Raw genomic sequence first — 20,500 nt, 5'->3', positions numbered from 1 at the left:
CCTCTCTGGCAGCATCCCTCCTCCTGCTTTACCCTCATGCCTCTCTGGCAGCATCTCTCCTCCTGCTTTACCCTCATGCCTCTCTGGTAGCATCCCTCCTCCTGCTTTACCCTCATGCCTCTCTGGCAGCATCTCTCCTCCTGCTTTACCCTCATGCCTCTCTGGTAGCATCCCTCCTCCTGCTTTACCCTCATGCCTCTCTGGTAGCATCCCTCCTCCTGCTTTCCCCTCATGCCTCTCTGGTAGCATCTCTCCTCCTGCTTTCCCCTCATGCCTCTCTGGTAGCATCCCTCCTCCTGCTTTACCCTCATGCCTCTCTGGCAGCCTCCCTCCTCCTGCTTTACCCTCATGCCTCTGGCAGCATCCCTCCTCCTGCTTTCCCCTCATGCCTCTCTGGCAGCATCCCTCCTCCTGCTTTCCCCTCATGCCTCTCTGGTAGCATCCCTCCTCCTGCTTTCCCCTCATGCCTCTCTGGTAGCCTCCCTCCTCCTGCTTTACCCTCATGCCTCTCTGGCAGCATCCCTCCTCCTGCTTTCCCCTCATGCCTCTCTGGCAGCCTCCCTCCTCCTGCTTTACCCTCATGCCTCTCTGGTAGCATCCCTCCTCCTGCTTCACACGTCGAGTACAGAGCGGATTAGGGAGATCGAGGGGACTCACTGGATTAGCCGAGGATTTGGGTAAATTAGGAATTCTCTCCTGGAAACTCTTTCACACTCTCAGACGCTCTCTTTCACTCCTCCTCTTCGTGCATAATAAGTCTATCTAATGAGAGCTCCTTGGCGTGACCTGCACCAAGCCCAGGCTCAAATGAAATTATATGACATTATATTTCTCCCTCCAGCCCCACAGCGGCGTCAAGGTCAGGGGGTGCGGGGGGGGGGGGGTCTGTTAGGACCCCCTCACAGACTCAGTTACAAGGTTCATTCCAGGGAGAAACACACTGGTGGTCTGAGATTCCTCACCGACAGCCTTGCAGACGGTCCATGGAAACACATTTTCCCTCCCTAGGGCCATGAATGCTGCATGCAATCACTCCTGCTAGAAAGAGGCAGGAATGAAGGAGGAGAGGAGATTGATAGCAGTTTTAACAAGCCTAGGGCTCAGCTGGGCATTCCAAAGCAGATGATTCTGTTTACGGCCAATGTTTTATTTATTTTTTGGGTTGGTCAGACATAATTAGATTGAGTAATCATGTATAGGAGAGACATCCAGAATTCTGGACACTCACTCACACCCATACCCGAATTCACTTCAAACTCCTCCTCATCACTTACAAAGCCCTCCACAACCTGCAACCCCCCGACCGCAAACCCCCCCCCCCCACACCCGACTGAGCATCTGCACCAGCACACTCTTAACCACAACCTCCGATCTGCTGATGCCAACCTCCTGTCCCTCCCTCATCAGGACCAAGCACCAGCCCTCCTGTCCCTCCCTCATCAGGACCAAGCACCAGACCTCCTGTCCCTCCCTCATCAGGACCAAGCACCAGCCCTCCTGTCCCTCCCTCATCAGGACCAAGCACCAGACCTCCTGTCCCTCCCTCATCAGGACAAAGCACCAGCCCTTCTGTCCCTCCCTCATCAGGACCAAGCACCAGACCTCCTGTCCCTCCCTCATCAGGACCAAGCACCAGCCCTCCTGTCCCTCCCTCATCAGGACCAAGCACCAGCCCTTCTGTCCCTCCCTCATCAGGACCAAGCACCAGCCCTCCTGTCCCTCCCTCATCAGGACCAAGCACCAGCCCTCCTGTCCCTCCCTCATCAGGACCAAGCACCAGCCCTCCTGTCCCTCCCTCATCAGGACCAAGCACCAGCCCTCCTGTCCCTCCCTCATCAGGACCAAGCACCAGACCTCCTGTCCCTCCCTCATCAGGACAAAGCACCAGCCCTTCTGTCCCTCCCTCATCAGGACCAAGCACCAGACCTCCTGTCCCTCCCTCATCAGGACCAAGCACCAGCCCTCCTGTCCCTCCCTCATCAGGACCAAGCACCAGCCCTCCTGTCCCTCCCTCATCAGGACCAAGCACCAGCCCTTCTGTCCCTCCCTCATCAGGACCAAGCACCAGCCCTCCTGTCCCTCCCTCATCAGGACCAAGCACCAGCCCTCCTGTCCCTCCCTCATCAGGACCAAGCACCAGCCCTCCTGTCCCTCCCTCATCAGGACCAAGCACCAGCCCTCCTGTCCCTCCCTCATCAGGACCAAGCACCAGCCCTCCTGTCCCTCCTTCATCAGGACCAAGCACCAGCCCTCCTGTCCCTCCTTCATCAGGACCAAGCACCAGCCCTCCTGTCCCTCCCTCATCAGGACCAAGCACCAGACCTGGGGGTACAGGGCCTTCTCCATTGCTGCTCCCTCCCTCTGGAACTCTCTCCCTAAGGACATTAGACTGTTCATCACTCTCCACATTCAAGAATCCCCCCCCAAAACACACCTCTTCAAAACTGTCTTCAATCTCTAAACCCCGTCTTTTATTTTAACTAGTTTCCCTTTCCCCCTACTTCCTACTTCCTACTTCCTAGTCTATTACTTTTCTCATTCATATTATCTGTTATGTATTGTTTCCTCTGTAAGCGTCTTTGAGTACTGTATTTAGAAAAGTGCTGAACAAGTATTATGTATTATTATCATCATTACTAGCAAATTTCTGGAGGACTCTGGAGACAATGCACCATGGGCACACTTTTTTTAACTTAACTTAACTTAACTTGTGCCAACTCATGTGCTTAGCGCGCCTCATCAGTGATGTCATAGCAGCATGAGCTGTGATTGGTCTATGTAAGATGATGTCATAACAGCGTGAGCTGAGATCGGTCCCCGATCCCCCCCGCACTCCACCCCGTCAGGTCCCCCTAAGCGGACTCCCCAAATTTGAAGTCGATCAGACGAACGGTTCTCGAGATACGTGAAGGACAGCCATAGCAGACACACTGTCCTGCCTTTATTATTAGGGCTGCAGCTTGTTGGAGGAAGTGGGGAAACAATTGTAAATGTTGCAATTATAGCAACTGGGGCATTAGTAGAATTGGACTTCAAAGGAAGACAGGACTAGAAATAATTGAGTCTAGAGAATTCAAAAAATATAAGAAGAAACAGTGACAACCTTCTGGGTCATGATATACGAAGGGAAAAAAAGTCTAACCCTTGATATAGTGTAATATAACAACAAGCACACCATGATTAGGAAAAATTGCTTTGATTATCAGCATACAGAGAGAGTGGCCCAGCCCCTGCCACTTACGAAAATTACAATTCCTTTCTCCTTTCCACACGCGCCGGACAGGACTGTCCGCTAAATGCCTCAAATGTCAAATATAAATGTGACATGGCGAGTAATGAATGGTCCAGGGTTACACTATAGAGCCACGCACTCCATCCACACCAGTGCTCTGCTTCTCCTCCTGCTGGGCGGCTCCAGTGTGCACAGCGTTGCCCTGAGCGCTTTCAGCAGCTCACGGCTGTTTTGCTCAGAACTCAATGTCTCTAACTAGAGCTCATCAGTTCTGTAACGAGCTCTGCTCATTGAGACGGATGCTAATGTCTCGCTGCATCATCAGTAAACGCACTGCTGCCGTCAGCCAGACAGCGCCTCTGTAAACGCACTGCTGCCGTCAGCCAGACAGCGCCTCTGCGGCCCATTGTGAACGAGCCCAGTCTCCAAACGAGCCAAAGTTATAGACGACCTACGGCTACGACAAGAGTGGGAAGATGGAATCACAAAATGAGATCAATTGCGAACAAATGGCAGGTTGAGATGTATCGCTGGCTCTGAGACAAAGTGTTGCAGCACAGGTCTTACCGGTTTCACATGTAATAGACTATACACTCTGGTGTTATGTGTAATAGGCTATACACTCTGGTGTTATGTGTAATAGGCTATACACTCTGGTGTTATGTGTAATAGGCTATACACTCTGGTGTTATGTGTAATAGGCTATACACCCTGGTGTTATGTGTATTAGACTATACACTCTGGTGTTATGTGTATTAGACTATACACCCTGGTGTTATGTGTATTAGACTATACACTCTGGTGTTATGTGTATTAGACTATACACTCTGGTGTTATGTGTAATAGACTATACACTCTGGTGTTATGTGTATTAGACTATACACCCTGGTGTTATGTGTAATAGACTATACACTCTGGTGTTATGTGTAATAGACTATACACTCTGGTGTTATGTGTAATAGACTATACACTCTGGTGTTATGTGTAATAGACTATACACTCTGGTGTTATGTGTATTAGACTATACACCCTGGTGTTATGTGTAATAGACTATACACTCTGGTGTTATGTGTAATAGGCTATACACTCTGGTGTTATGTGTAATAGGCTATACACTCTGGTGTTATGTGTAATAGGCTATACACTCTGGTGTTATGTGTAATAGGCTATACACCCTGGTGTTATGTGTATTAGACTATACACTCTGGTGTTATGTGTATTAGACTATACACCCTGGTGTTATGTGTATTAGACTATACACTCTGGTGTTATGTGTATTAGACTATACACTCTGGTGTTATGTGTAATAGACTATACACTCTGGTGTTATGTGTATTAGACTATACACCCTGGTGTTATGTGTAATAGACTATACACTCTGGTGTTATGTGTAATAGACTATACACTCTGGTGTTATGTGTAATAGACTATACACTCTGGTGTTATGTGTAATATGTGTAATAGACTATACACTCTGGTGTTATGTGTAATAGACTATACACTCTGGTGTTATGTGTAATAGACTATACACTCTGGTGTTATGTGTAATAGACTATACACTCTGGTGTTATGTGTAATAGACTATACACTCTGGTGTTATGTGTAATAGACTATACACTCTGGTGTTATGTGTAATAGACTATACACTCTGGTGTTATGTGTAATATGTGTAATAGACTATACACTCTGGTGTTATGTGTAATAGACTATACACTCTGGTGTTATGTGTATTAGACTATACACCCTGGTGTTATGTGTAATAGACTATACACTCTGGTGTTATGTGTAATAGACTATACACTCTGGTGTTATGTGTATTAGACTATACACCCTGGTGTTATGTGTAATAGACTATACACTCTGGTGTTATGTGTAATAGACTATACACCCTGGTGTTATGTGTAATAGACTATACACTCTGGTGTTATGTGTATTAGACTATACACCCTGGTGTTATGTGTAATAGACTATACACTCTGGTGTTATGTGTAATAGACTATACACTCTGGTGTTATGTGTATTAGACTATACACCCTGGTGTTATGTGTAATAGACTATACACTCTGGTGTTATGTGTATTAGACTATACACCCTGGTGTTATGTGTAATAGACTATACACTCTGGTGTTATGTGTATTAGACTATACACCCTGGTGTTATGTGTAATAGACTATACACTCTGGTGTTATGTGTAATAGACTATACACTCTGGTGTTATGTGTATTAGACTATACACCCTGGTGTTATGTGTAATAGACTATACACTCTGGTGTTATGTGTATTAGACTATACACCCTGGTGTTATGTGTAATAGACTATACACTCTGGTGTTATGTGTAATAGGCTATACACTCTGGTGTTATGTGTAATAGACTATACACTCTGGTGTTATGTGTAATAGGCTATACACCCTGGTGTTATGTGTAATAGGCTATACACCCTGGTGTTATGTGTAATAGGCTATACACCCTGGTGTTATGTGTAATAGACTATACACCCTGGTGTTATGTGTAATAGGCTATACACCCTGGTGTTATGTGTAATAGACTATACACTCTGGTGTTATGTGTATTAGACTATACACCCTGGTGTTATGTGTAATAGGCTATACACCCTGGTGTTATGTGTAATAGGCTATACACCCTGGTGTTATGTGTAATAGAATACACCCTGGTGTTATGTGTAATAGGCTATACACCCTGGTGTTATGTGTAATAGGCTATACACCCTATACACCCTGGTGTTATGTGTAATAGGCTATACACCCTGGTGTTATGTGTATTAGACTATACACCCTGGTGTTATGTGTAATAGGCTATACACCCTGGTGTTAAGTGTAATAGGCTATACACCCTGGTGTTATGTGTAATAGGCTATACACCCTGGTGTTATGTGTATTAGACTATACACCCTGGTGTTATGTGTATTAGACTATACACCCTGGTGTTATGTGTAATAGGCTATACACCCTGGTGTTATGTGTATTAGACTATACACTCTGGTGTTATGTGTATTAGACTATACACCCTGGTGTTATGTGTAATAGGCTATACACCCTGGTGTTATGTGTATTAGACTATACACCCTGGTGTTATGTGTAATAGGCTATACACCCTGGTGTTAAGTGTAATAGGCTATACACCCTGGTGTTATGTGTAATAGGCTATACACCCTGGTGTTATGTGTATTAGACTATACACCCTGGTGTTATGTGTATTAGACTATACACCCTGGTGTTATGTGTAATAGGCTATACACCCTGGTGTTATGTGTAATAGGCTTGTCAATGAGAATTATTGTCACTGGCCCCATAAAGTGTCAGAAGGAGGGAAGGAGAAACGTGTTTCTGAATCATTTAAGAGCCTCTGTCTTGTAACTTTATCTTGACCATTAACTTTTATTCCGCCATTTGCAGACAGGAATAGAAAGAGAAACCGAACTGATGTTTTTTGCACAACTGAGTGTCAAAGCTGCTTATCCATTTTCCAAAGTCCATTCATCCTCTGAAGACAGATTCAACACTAACCTTACATTAAAGACCCTGGAAACCCAACATATGCAGTATGATGCAGAGTTAACTCACTATGTTTCACTTGACTTTTCTACCACCGACTCGGCTATCAGACAAGAATGTTTGCCAGGAACGACATCGATTGGAAATCGATTTTTATTGGTGATGCAAAACACATGGCAGTCTAGCTTATAACGATAACTGGCTGCTACAGGTAGGTGATAATCAATGCAGAGCTCACTTGTGCCCGGGGGACAGGAGAGCGGCACGTTTTGCTGAATAAAATATGATGTTTCGTAGGGGAATTAGGCAGATGATGAAAACATGCACATTAAAATCAGCTTGTTGTGAAGAAAACGTATTTGTCATAAACGCACTCTTTTGATTCCTCTTCCCACGTGTGTCAGGCAGCTAGCAAGTAAGCCTTTATATTCCCTGCTCTATTCACCTTATTCTTTGCCCACACATGGACGCTTCCGCATTACGTCATTTTGTAATAGTATTTCCGTTTTGACTTGCCAAAAACTCCGCAGGCAAGATGGCTGCGCACACTCCGCTCCTAAAGTGACAAAATTACTCCCCCATAAACTAACATATCTTGGCCAATACGTATGTAACATACAAAATAAAACAACCCGTAATATCTTAATTTTATGTAGAATGCAGAGGACATGTAACTGTTTAGTTAAACTTGCATTCCAGGAATATTGTGCTCTTAAGATGACGTTAGTGGAGTGGACGTTAGGTTGCGCACCTATGTTAGGTTGCGTAACCTATGTGCGATTCGAAATAACGCATCCGAGATAGAAACGTTATGAATATAGCCACGTTATAAACAACAAACTAACGCTGGTGATCCGTATGGAATCAGTGTTACTCGAAATGGTTAACCGTTATATCAATTTGGTCATTCAGTGGCATTTTACTGCCATATAACATAACTAACTAGTGGCTAATATTATTAGCCACTAGTGGCCTTCGCAACTAGCACTGAACCGGAAGAACAAATACGTTTGCGTTGAACGCGGAAGAGAGAAAAAGTGGGCGTGGTGAATAAGGTGAATAATGTGCAGCCAGCGTCAGGTTGTGGGTTTTTGCTGCTCACATGAGGTTTCTGTAGTTACAAGCATGCGAAGCAGGCGGCGTCAGAAACAAATAAATGTAAGCCTCAGCCACATGAGCATATCCATTCTGCATGCCTGGAAGTGGAGAGGAGCAGGTGCAGACCACAAATCAACTCGATAGCTACCATTACTGACAGCCTTTGTGTGTGTGTGTGTGTGTGTGTGTGTGTGTGTGTGTGTGTGTGTGTGTGTGTGTGTGTGTGCGTGCGTGCGTGCGTGCGTGTATAATACCATGAATATGAATTTGGGCAAACACAGACTGACCTGCAAAACCTTGCTTCCAACGCAGGCAACCGTAACAAGCACTACTGATAAATGACTAACTTCCTCACTACTGTAGATGAACACAGCCAAACCAATATTGACTTTTAAAGTCCAATGCACTATACAAGTAAATGTACAAACAAATGTGCATACAATGTCCCTTCTTATAATTAGAGAAGTGTCCGTGTGTGTGTGTGTGTGTGTGTGTGTGTGTGTGTGTGTGTGTGTGTGTGTGTGTGTGTCAGCAGAATTCCGACTGGCCACGGCTATGCCGCTTTACGTGCAATCGGGCTGAAACTTTCAGGGGGTGTAAAGAGCACCCGTGCGGGCGTGCGGGTAACCTGATGGAACCAGATTTTTAATTAGGTAATTAGGAGATAGCCTGGGTAAACCCAGGCTAATTAGGAGATGTCATGACATCAGTGATGATGTCATCAGTGATGTCTTCCTTCCTGGCTGAGGCTATAAAGTTCAGTGATGATGTCATCAGTGATGTTGTCATCAGTAATGTCATCTGTGATGATGTCATCAGTGATGGCATAGAGTAGGCGAGAGAGCAGGCGATGCCGCGTAGTGGCTGAGCTGCGTATGTGATGCGCAGTGGGCGAACTGCATGGCGGGTGAGGGCGCGAGGCCGCGCAGCTCACCGCTCGCCCCTGCAATGGGTCTATAAGCCCAGTGATTGAGTGAAATGTATCGTATAGGACTAAGACACATAGTGACCTCTATTGTCATTGATCAAGGGTGCTATGTATGTTGTTGCATTGTTTTGCATTCACTCGTGTTTTGTCTGTAAACTCTCTCTAAAAAAAAACACACAAATTCACAATAAATACGACCACATGTGCAAATTTCCGGAATGCAGGACAGTAGGGGCAGACCACCCTACTCTGCCAGCCTGCATCCCCCCCACACACAGCCCCCTTTTTAGCCAATTGGCATGAACACAAACACAAACCTTCAAACACGCGCACATGCGCGCGCACACACACTTGACCTCCATCCCAAATTTCAGTCTCCTAGAGCATAAACTGGGGCCGCTAAACGGTGGTGAACTTTTTGTGGACCGACCGCCCAACCAACCGAGTGACTTATAGAGCTGCTGGTCGCAGCTAAAAATGAATCTTGAATATGGAAGGAGACCAGAGGATGACTGGAAGCTTAAGTAAATAAGCCCTTTTTGAGGTGCTCTATAGCATAGAATCCATTCCTATTATAGTTGAGCGTGAGAGCCAGATGCTACCCTGTAACTAGCCAGGTATACACAAGCTCTGATAGCGAGGCTGGCAGTAATATAGAGAAGGGAGCTGGCAGGGCCAGCCACTCTCAGGGAACCTTGCCAAAGAAGTTGACTCCAGCACTCGGGCCCGACATATTTTACCTTTATAAGGAGAACTGGCTCTGCTGTTGCCCTCCGCCTCAATCACGTGAATGTCTTAGACTGGCTCAGTAAAACACAGTGAAGGATGGCACGCCTGAACCGAGGCAGATGTGCTGGCCTCAGTTTATACAGTGCCCTACTCTCTCTGTTGGACAAATCATCCCTGTCTCTGTGGCGCTTTTTAAACCCCCAATGTCGTTCTGCCTTCCAGCGGGGGGAAAGGAGGGCTAAGCAGCATTTTGGAAATAAAGTTGTAAAGGAAAGTGATTGAGGTATCCCCCGGGCGAGAGCTACATTTTGAAGAGATACATTATGAATGCGGCTCTTGGATTTTGTGTCAGCGATGCTTTGCTGAGGTAATGGCTTTGTGAGTGGGGACGGGGACAGTAAAGTGGGTGTGTATTAAGAGAGGCTGTCAGGAGAACTGCACTCTGTGTGACGTATATACAGTAGACAGCAACAGCAAAGCCCCCCCCCCCCCTCAGGGCAATGTGTCTATATGTTTGCACAGACACCACTTTAAAAAACAACTCGAGACTTGGAGGTAGCTTGTCAATAGCAAACACTCCCAACCAATAGCCCAAAGCTAATGCAATCCCATCAGGGTCTTCAGATTTGGATACAACCACAAGAGTTCCTTCTTGATGAGAATGAATCCTGCAGGGATGAACGACCGCACTGCTCAGTTAAAACACTTCACGTCGGAATTTGCCTCTTTTGTGTCACAGTGACGAGGTCTAATGAGAGGATAACAGAGCTGTAATTCAAGCCCTGCTTAATCGCTTGTAATAGATAATAAAAATAAGCTAAATAGATGTGGCTACAGTAGGTGTATTACATCTTTTATATAGTCTCTAAAATGTCAGATCCAACATGCTGGATTAGACCTGTTCCTTCCTGGTCATTTCTTTTCTGCCAGTACCTCTTCCTACCACCACACTTTAACCCTCTGTTAGGACAGATTTTACCCCTGTGTTAGGACAGATTTTAACCTTGTGTTAGGACAGATTTTAACCCTGTGTTAGGACAGATTTACCCCTGTGTTAGGACAGATTTACCCCTGTGTTAGGACAGATTTTAACCCTGTGTTAGGACAGATTTTAACCTTGTGTTAGGACACTTTAACCCTGTGTTAGGACAGATTTTAACCTTGTGTTAGGACACTTTAACCCTGTGTTAGGACAGATTTTAACCCTGTGTTAGGACAGATTTACCCCTGTGTTAGGACAGATTTTAACCCTGTGTTAGGACAGATTTACCCCTGTGTTAGGACAGATTTTAACCTTGTGTTAGGACAGATTTACCCCTGTGTTAGGACAGATTTACCCCTGTGTTAGGACAGATTTTAACCCTGTGTTAGGACAGATTTTAACCTTGTGTTAGGACACTTTAACCCTGTGTTAGGACAGATTTTAACCTTGTGTTAGGACAGATTTACCCCTGTGTTAGGACAGATTTTAACCCTGTGTTAGGACAGATTTTAACCTTGTGTTAGGACACTTTAACCCTGTGTTAAGACAGATTTTAACCCTGTGTTAGGACAGATTTACCCCTGTGTTAGGACAGATTTTACCCCTGTGTTAGGACAGATTTACCCCTGTGTTAGGACAGATTTTAACCCTGTGTTAGGACAGATTTTAACCTTGTGTTAGGGCAGATTTTAACCTTGTGTTAGGACACTTTAACCCTGTGTTAGGACAGATTTTAACCCTGTGTTAGGACAGATTTTAACCCTGTGTTAGGACAGATTTTAACCCTGTGTTAGGACAGATTTTAACCTTGTGTTAGGACAGATTTTAACCCTGTGTTAGGACAGATTTTAACCTTGTGTTAAGACAGATTTTAACCTTGTGTTAGGACAGATTTTAACCTTGTGTTAAGACAGATTTTAACCTTGTGTTAGGACAGATTTTAACCCTGTGTTAGGACAGATTTTAACCCTGTGTTAGGACAGATTTTAACCCTGTGTTAGGACAGATTTTAACCCTGTGTTAGGACAGATTTTAACCCTGTGTTAGGACAGATTTTAACCTTGTGTTAGGACACTTTAACCCTGTGTTAGGACAGATTTTAACCTTGTGTTAGGACAGATTTACCCCTGTGTTAGGACAGATTTTAACCCTGTGTTAGGACAGATTTTAACCTTGTGTTAGGACACTTTAACCCTGTGTTAAGACAGATTTTAACCCTGTGTTAGGACAGATTTACCCCTGTGTTAGGACAGATTTTACCCCTGTGTTAGGACAGATTTACCCCTGTGTTAGGACAGATTTTAACCCTGTGTTAGGACAGATTTTAACCTTGTGTTAGGGCAGATTTTAACCTTGTGTTAGGACACTTTAACCCTGTGTTAGGACAGATTTTAACCCTGTGTTAGGACAGATTTTAACCCTGTGTTAGGACAGATTTTAACCCTGTGTTAGGACAGATTTTAACCTTGTGTTAGGACAGATTTTAACCCTGTGTTAGGACAGATTTTAACCTTGTGTTAAGACAGATTTTAACCTTGTGTTAGGACAGATTTTAACCTTGTGTTAAGACAGATTTTAACCTTGTGTTAGGACAGATTTTAACCCTGTGTTAGGACAGATTTTAACCCTGTGTTAGGACAGATTTTAACCCTGTGTTAGGACAGATTTTAACCTTGTGTTAGGACAGATTTTAACCCTGTGTTAGGACAGATTTTAACCCTGTGTTAGGACAGATTTTAACCTTGTGTTAGGACAGATTTTAACCTTGTGTTAAGACAGATTTTAACCCTGTGTTAGGACAGATTTTAACCCTGTGTTAGGACAGATTTTAACCCTGTGTTAGGACAGATTTTAACCTTGTGTTAGGACAGATTTTAACCTTGTGTTAAGACAGATTTTAACCTTGTGTTAGGACAGATTTTAACCCTGTGTTAGGACAGATTTTAACCCTGTGTTAGGACAGATTTTAACCTTGTGTTAGGACAGATTTTAACCTTGTGTTAGGACAGATTTTAACCCTGCGTTAGGACAGATTTTAACCTTGTGTTAAGACAGATTTTAACCTTGTGTTAGGACAGATTTTAACCCTGTGTTAGGACAGATTTTAACCTTGTGTTAGGACAGATTTTAACCCTGTGTTAGGACAGATTTTAACCCTGTGTTAGGACAGATTTTAACCCTGTGTTAGGACAGATTTTAACCCTGTGTTAGGACAGATTTTAACCTTGTGTTAGGACAGATTTTAACCCTGTGTTAGGACAGATTTTAACCTTGTGTTAGGACACTTTAACCCTGTGTTAGGACAGATTTTAACCCTGTGTTAGGACACTTTAACCCTGTGTTAGGACAGATTTTAACCCTGTGTTAGGACACTTTAACCCTGTGTTAGGACAGGTTTTCATAGAAATCTCCCGTGGTATTTTCAGTAGGAGCAAAGCAGGTACTGTACTGGCTTCCGGCAGTCTGCTAGACCACCATTCCCATGGCAACCATTAGCTGTCTTTCTTGTATCTGTCACTCATGGCATGAGCACTGCTGCCATTGCGGCTCGTGGTACGCAGAATAGCGCTTCTTGGTCTCTGTCTGATAATAGCGAAGAATCCAATTACTGTTGGGGAACTGAAATAGCAACACCTCAGAATGTCTGTACGATCTACACAGAATAACACCTCGCAGTGTCTGTACAATGAATGGACACAGCCTAAGGGTAGAATTGGGCTGTATGGATAATACGTGATGGAAATGCTGGCAAATCAAGGATGTAGGGGAGGGGTGGGATTTCAGTGGCGGGCAGGTTTCCAGGGGCTCAGCGGTTCCTCCATTCCAAACAATCTCCCTCTGACTGCTCGACAGATGCGCAGCACAGCGTGGCATGCCTGCAGCACATTAAGAAGGGCTCTGGTCTATGTCGGAGTTAGAGACACTTTCTTTAGGGATATCGTTAACTCGGAGACGTAGCAGCATACATTAGCCCTCGGAACAGCAAAACGGTGGACAGCTCTGCATTCAGGCGCAGGGAAGGCGGGATGTCAACACCACTTACCGAAAAACACGTATAGTGAAGAGATAAGGGCTTAGCGCATGCAGAAAATAAACAAGAATAAATGCTGTCAGGTTGGCGTCTATTATTGAGTATCATTTATTGCCTACCTAGTGGGGTATGGGCCAGCCAAGTAAATAAATATGAGCTATGCCTGAAAAGAGGGATACCGAGAAGATACGATATTTGCAAAGGACGTAGCAGCTCCTGGCCTCACCTGGCAGGTCAGAGAAGAGGAGGATGCACTCGTTGAAGCCATTGGCCAAGAGGCGGTCCCTCAGCTGCTGGAGGATGGCCACGCCGATACAGAAGGGGAACGAGGAGTTACCCAGCAGCAGAGTGTCCCACAGGTGGAAGATCTTGTGCAGTGGAAACACGTCTATATGGCGGGTTCAGAAAGAAGCACAACAAAGGGAAGATTTAGCAAGATCACTGAATACAAGTGTGCCTGAAAACACAAATCCCCGGAGAACACAATAGGGTCTGACATGTGGGACAATGGCGTACAACACACGCACACAATGAGCATGGGGGAACCAGTTTGCATAATGAGCATGATTTGCATGTGGATAACACATTTACTTCACATGACTTTAAAATGGGGAAGCTCACTGAGCAGAACTGTGCATCAGCAAGATAACATGCAGCAGGGCTATTTGAGGTGGGGGACGCAGCTGGGAAAACGTTTTTTTTTTTTTTTTTTAGGTGGGTGTCGTTATGGAAAGATGCCACAGCAGGAACATCAGGGTTGCTGAGGGGCTTTGGAGCAGACAACCTCATGTACTGCAGAGGTTATTTCAAGCCAAATAAAACCACATCCTCTATGATGTCTCCCACTACACTAATTATTTCAATCTTATTATTTTAAGTACTCTTAAATGCAATGTTTCTTCCCAGTTGAGATTTATGCAGGAAATATATTATCCATCCACCTGTTTATGCTATTGCGGGTTGTGTTGAGGTGGATGCTAGGCAGTAGACCTGTGTGGCCAGAGTGTAAGTGTGGTGAGACAGAGAGAGAGAGAGAGAGAGAGAGAGAGAGGAGGGGGGGAATGCCTTGGAGGGTCTTCAACACATTAGCAGTCGACTGGTGCATGTGAGTGACAGGCAGTGTGTCCGTGTGTGTGTGTGTGTGTGTGTGTGTGTGCGTGTGTGTGTGTGTGTGTGTGAATGTGCGACTGTGTCTGTGTGTGTGTGTGTGTGTGTGTGTGTGTGCGTGTGTGTGCGTGTGTGTGTGTGTGTGTGTGTGTGAATGTGCGGCTGTGCCTGTGCCTGTGTGTGTGTGTGTGTGTGTGTGTGTGTGTGTATTCAAGATGACCCTCCAACCCTATCTGATATTGGATTGGGGACATTAGCAGTCAGAGGGGCACACCTCCTGAATGCTGGACTCACACACTGCCTCAGGAGGAGGATGGGGGGTAAAGGGGTCACACCTCACACTCTCCACCACAGGAGCAGTGTGTGTGTGTGTGTGTGTGTGTGTGTGTGTGTGTGTCTGTAATTGAAGTGTGCGCGCGTGTGTGTGCATGCGTGCGCGTGTGTGTATATGTGTGTGTGGGTGTGTGTGTGTGTGTGTGTCTGTAATTGAAGTGTGCGTGCGTGTGTGTGTGTGCACGTGTGTGTATATGTGTGTGTGGGTGTCTGTAATTGAAGAATGACAAATAGAGTACCGCAGGAATGAGTCGGAGGTAGCAAATCGCCGCCATGTTGGCTCGTAAGGGGAAAAGGCTATGGGATTTAAAAAAAAGGGATTTTGGTTAAATGCATGAAATAAGGTGTGTGTGGTTAACAAAAGTTTATGGGAGTGGAAATTTGTGTTCAGCAGGATAATCTTCACAAACAAAGTCCACTTTGATGTCTTTTGAAGCGTAAATGGGTTTTTCTTTACGCGATTTTCAGAAAACACTTCAAAAGTCCTAAAAGTGGTCCTCGTTTGTGAAGATTTCCTCGTAAGCCTACAAAAATACGTCATCCCTGCGGTACTCCCTATCCACTACAAAACCCAGGCTTTCAGATAAACCAATGAACGGAATGTGCGCTGATCAATTTGGCTACAATTAATGTAAATAATAGGCTATCTTTCTGTTGTTGTTTTTGTGGAGTCTGCTGACTGGCAACACACTGCAGTTCTCATGCATCTTCATGAATATTATATTGAGAGAGTAAAAGGTTATTCAAACAGTTGTGCCACAGATGGGGCTGTGAGACTAAACTCTCAGAGGAGGGAAACACTCGTAATTGCATATAATTTAATATTTGTAACACTGATGGCCCCTGTTAATATCCTCATATGTCAAGACTAAGAGCACCATTTGCGCTCTGTGGGAAGGTTAATGCCGCCATCAACTGTCAAACTGTATACTGAGAACCAGCCGAAAGAAAAACCTCATACAGCTGATACAGCACAGTAGCTGAAGGGACTCACTTGAGAAGTTAACTGGAAACAACAACAAAACAACAAAATTTAAACTTGTTTTATTTCTTTGCAATTTTCACATTTGGTGGATGGGAGAGAATATAGACAGGAAAGCAGGGGAGGACATGCAGCAAGGGGCCACGGGCCGGATTCGAACCCGGGCCGGCTGCGGGAAGGACAGCGCTCTACGCGCTCTACCAGGTGAGCCACCGGGACGCCCTCAAATTGGTATTTTTTAATAATTCACTCAAAACGACTAGAAAACATGTGCAGGTGAACATCTGAAGTGGTGTGATGGAGTCCTTCCGTCAAGAATTAATTAACAGCTGGACGAAAGGTCACAATCCTCCAAGAAAAAAAAACTCTTTCTCCATACTGGAGCCACTGACCTTTTCAGCCTCCTCTGTGATGATATTCTAATTGAAGCAGACTCAATCGACCCTCTGAGACTTGTAGATTATGCTCAGTGCCACATCACATCCACATCATGCATACAAAGAATAGCTACTTACGTGTAAACATAGTCAGGAACCAGGGGATAGCATAAAGCTGCATGGGGGGGGGGGGGAGAAAGGGAAATGAGAAATAAGTATGTGATGATATTATATTGCTACATATATTGATATCAAATGTCGAGTTGCGATTAAAAAAAAAAATGTTAAGGGCTCAGAAATGAATTACTTTCTCACTCTCGAGGCCCGTCTCTGAGCACACTTTTTGATAGCTACAACTTTCTATATAGCCGCCGAGGAAGAGAAACGGCAATAAAGAGCAAACTGCTGAGTTTGGTTATTAGTCAGCGGGGAGAAAGCTAACAATGAAATCTCATTACACCAATCACTTCATCCCCCCCCCCCCATTCCTTCTCCTTCAACCTCCCTCTTTCACTCTCTCCCTGTTCCAAACTCCCCCAGGAGGAAATGTATGAAATTGAAATTAAAGGCGTGCACTGCCAACACAGACTCACAAACACACACACGCACACACACACACACACACACACACACACACACACACACACACACACACACACACACACACACACACACACACACACACACACACACGCTCTCTCTCGCCACCATTAACCACCTGTTATAGCACCTGCCATTGGCTGGCCAGTCTCACGGAGTGGAGCAGGGGGTGTGGAGCTTATTTCAGCTGGTTAATTGGTAGCTAATCACGGGGGAGCTGGTGGCCATTCAGCGGACCTGTTCCTTGCCCAGGAGTGATGAGCAGGAGAGAGAGCCACTGCACTCCAAGTCTCAGCCTCAATTTGCGGTGTGCAGCAGGAGCGCGGCTCGGGTCCAGCCAGATTGGATTAGTGCAGGTGTAAATGGCAGACCCAAGAGAGGAGATGTGGCCAAAGTGAAAATGGCCTGAATTAAACCACAGGCTACGTGCAAACCTGACTCGCTACCTGTGGCTTAACTCATTACCGGAGCAGAACCCTCTTGCAGACCAGGAAAGATTACTCATGGTTTGTGTTTACTTAAACAAGATTTGTCCCTATTGCATTAGCTATGCTTTTGTATGCTTATATGGGAAATCATATCGAGTGTGTACTGTAGTGCCTTAGTGTGATATTCAGTCTTTTGGGGCCGAGGGATTTTACCACTTCAGTGAAACAACAATATAGCATCCTCTGAACTTCCTAAAGGAAATATTTGCCGTTTGTAAAGTCTAATTACTGGATTGGCATCAAACAAGAAAGCTGTATCAACCAAGCTTGTTCCAATATCATCCCAGCCTAACAATGAAAACCGGCATACACAGTAGAGTCCCCTTTGAAAGGCAAGTTCACACTGGTATCAAAGTGTCAAGTAAACATCATGACAACACGCTTTTCTTTGAAGCGCCTCCGTTGAACAAGAGAGGAACAATTTACTCAAAGCATCGCAATAAGACATCTGTTCAAGGTAATGCTTAGTTAAAGCAAAAACCCATCACACTGCAGATATAGGCAGAAAACGTTTTAACGCCTACAGGTAATTGTTCATGCAAATAGAACATCTGACAAGAAGGCCTAAGTATCTCCTCTAACTTTCCGTCTTCCCACGCACTTTCAAACATGACAGACAAGCGACGAGCGCGGTTTGGTGCCTCAGTTGTAGGGCTTTATGAAAGGGAGGGGGGGGGGGGGGCTGCATCATCCAGAAACTCCAGCTGTGTCTGAAAGGAAGACGTTTAACTTCCTGACTCGTGCGTGATAAAGACCACGCTCTCTGGCGTAGATAATGTCCCAGAGGCCGGTCCACCGTGGTGACATACATTCATCAGCCGGCTAACTCACACCCTAGAGAGACGGTGGGAGGATAACCTCGCTACTGCCTGATCAGAGATGGAGAGAGAGGCGAGGGAAGGGCACGAAGAGGGTGGCGCGGAGTATGAGAAATAAGGCAAGCCCGATGGAGGACAATCATTAAGGCCTGCCTAGCAGACATTAGACGCTGTATAAATCACCAGCAGTGGACTATAGGGAGAACTTGGCCCCGGCTCAAAATTCTGGAGAGGAGGACGGGGGAAGGAAAAAAACCTCAATGACAACGAGAGGTATACACGGTGATCCACGGCCGCCATTCGCTTTGCCCCTGGCGCTGAGCCAGAGTCATCTCTTACCAGCTTTGACTTTTCGTCGCGGGGGTAAACCCGCAAGAGGAGAGAAATGCTGTTATCCTAATGATGTCCTCCCACCTGCTGTCTATTGTCAGTGTGTCGAGATGCCGGCGCTCTTGGTTACTTACATCAGGGATGAAGCCAATCTCATTGAGATGGTTGCTGAGCTCTGGGTCATGGAAGGCAATAGTTTGGGAGAAGACGGTCAAGTACTCTGGCAAAAAAAAAGGGAGAGAGAGAGTCATTCATAATTCTACCTGGAAACGCTTTATGGGTATATATGATGAGATTTGATAGTCTTAAAGGATGGGTTTTCCGTGGGGAATATGAATATATATTAAATCTCACGCCCCTAAGGTTTTCGAATCCGTTGAAATTTTTGAAATTGGAGGTTTACTCACAGAGATATCAACCGAAATCCACTCTGTGTGTGGGGGGGGGGTGGTGGGGGGGAGGTGCGGGTGCGGGGACTCGAAATACTACATTTCCCACAATGCACTGGGCTCGCGTGGCCTTCGTTTTTATGCCCACCCCTCAGGCATTTGGCTGATATCAAACTCCAGTAGGTGGCGGTAATGCACATATATGTTTGCCAACCGCCATAAAACTCAAAGAAGAAGAAGAAGAAGGCTTCGACAATGAAATATACAAAGAACAAGAAATAAATCGAAAATAAAATTGCCTCCAAATTGCACCAAATGTAAACGGTAGTATATATGTCGGGAGATGTCTTCATAAAAAATTTTTCATGCATTTTAAGGCATTTTCGTAGGAGTTACGCGCATCTGATGTTGTAACTATTTTCTGTAAAAATGTGTAAAAACGGGTACATTGCTCAGCGTTGATTTCGTTACTTCAACCCACCTACTACTAGATGTAAAATTTGACGAGCTTTCCAATGCCGCCAGTCCCGTGTCGATTAGTGCTTCCGTTCCCGAGATAATGGTCTCTTTGCAAGGAACTATGGGAAGCTAATATTAGCTACAGCAGGCTAGGCGGTTGAAAAGATGGCTGCGTTTTTGTTTTGGTCAAGGCCTCTGAAGGGGCGTGGAGGACCTCTAGAGGCGGGACCATGGCCAACAACAGTTGTAGTTCATAGGTGCACGAGTTCCGCAAGGCGGACTTAGGCCAGATGACGCGAAACGCGTCGGCTGGCCCAAAAAATATGTGAGAGATGCTTGATATCTCTGGCAGTGAATATCCAATTTCAAAAATTTCAACGGATTCGAAAACCTTAGGGGCGTGAGATTTAATATATATTCATATTCCCCACGGAAAACCCATCCTTTAAAGGAACACTCTGCCCATTTTCAACCAGCTTTGTATCATTAGAACATCAGTAGTATATCAGAAAACTGTAAACTGTTTTGAAGTCTGTCATTTAATTTCACAGTTATTGAGTGTTAAAGTGTGGACCAGTGACATCACTCAAATTAATAACTCATTAACTCAAATAAACTCTCAACAACTGTCAAACTAGATGAATGACTTCAAATCCGTCATCTAGTTTGACAGTTATTGAGAGTTGATTTGAGTTAATGAGTTATTAATTTGAGTTAATGTGGACCAGTGCTGTCACTGTTCCACACTTTAACACTCAATAACTGTCAAATTAAATGACAGACTTCAAAACAGTTTACAGTTTTCTGATATACTACTGATGTTCTAATGATACAAAGCTGGTTGAAAATGGGCGGAGTGTTCCTTTAAGACATTTTTTGCATGCGATTTTCTTCTCCAAAACAATTAAAGAACGGGAATGCGGAAAAACATAAAAAAAAAAAAAAAAAACAGGTCATGAATCAGACAGAAACCCATAACTTTGCAAGTAGACAGCTGGGCAAGGGCAAATAACATCTTTTCAACGATGTCAAATGGAAAGTCACACAAAGTGAAACTGTGCTACAGTCATTCCTCAGTCTGTATTCCAACATAAGTCAACAGA

General features: G+C 44.8%; 1 protein-coding gene across 1 annotated transcript in view; it reads right to left on the bottom strand.

Moving 5' to 3' along the window:
* Window positions 1-20,500, bottom strand: part of tbck (TBC1 domain containing kinase) — an 88,310-nt gene that overhangs the window by 54,987 nt on the left and 12,823 nt on the right. Inside the window, exons 20-22 of the mRNA XM_083634554.1 lie at window positions 18,684-18,769; window positions 16,452-16,488; window positions 13,741-13,902 (exon numbers count right to left, since the gene is read on the bottom strand). Coding sequence (XP_083490680.1) covers window positions 13,741-13,902; window positions 16,452-16,488; window positions 18,684-18,769 — 285 coding nt within the window. The remainder of the gene's footprint in view (window positions 1-13,740; window positions 13,903-16,451; window positions 16,489-18,683; window positions 18,770-20,500) is intronic.

This window comes from Poromitra crassiceps (genome assembly GCF_964638095.1).
Source record: "Poromitra crassiceps genome assembly, chromosome: 4".
NCBI classification, from domain to species: domain Eukaryota; kingdom Metazoa; phylum Chordata; class Actinopteri; order Beryciformes; family Melamphaidae; genus Poromitra; species Poromitra crassiceps.
The sequence above is the reverse complement of the archived record's forward strand: the minus strand, read 5'-3'. Positions and strand labels throughout refer to the sequence as shown.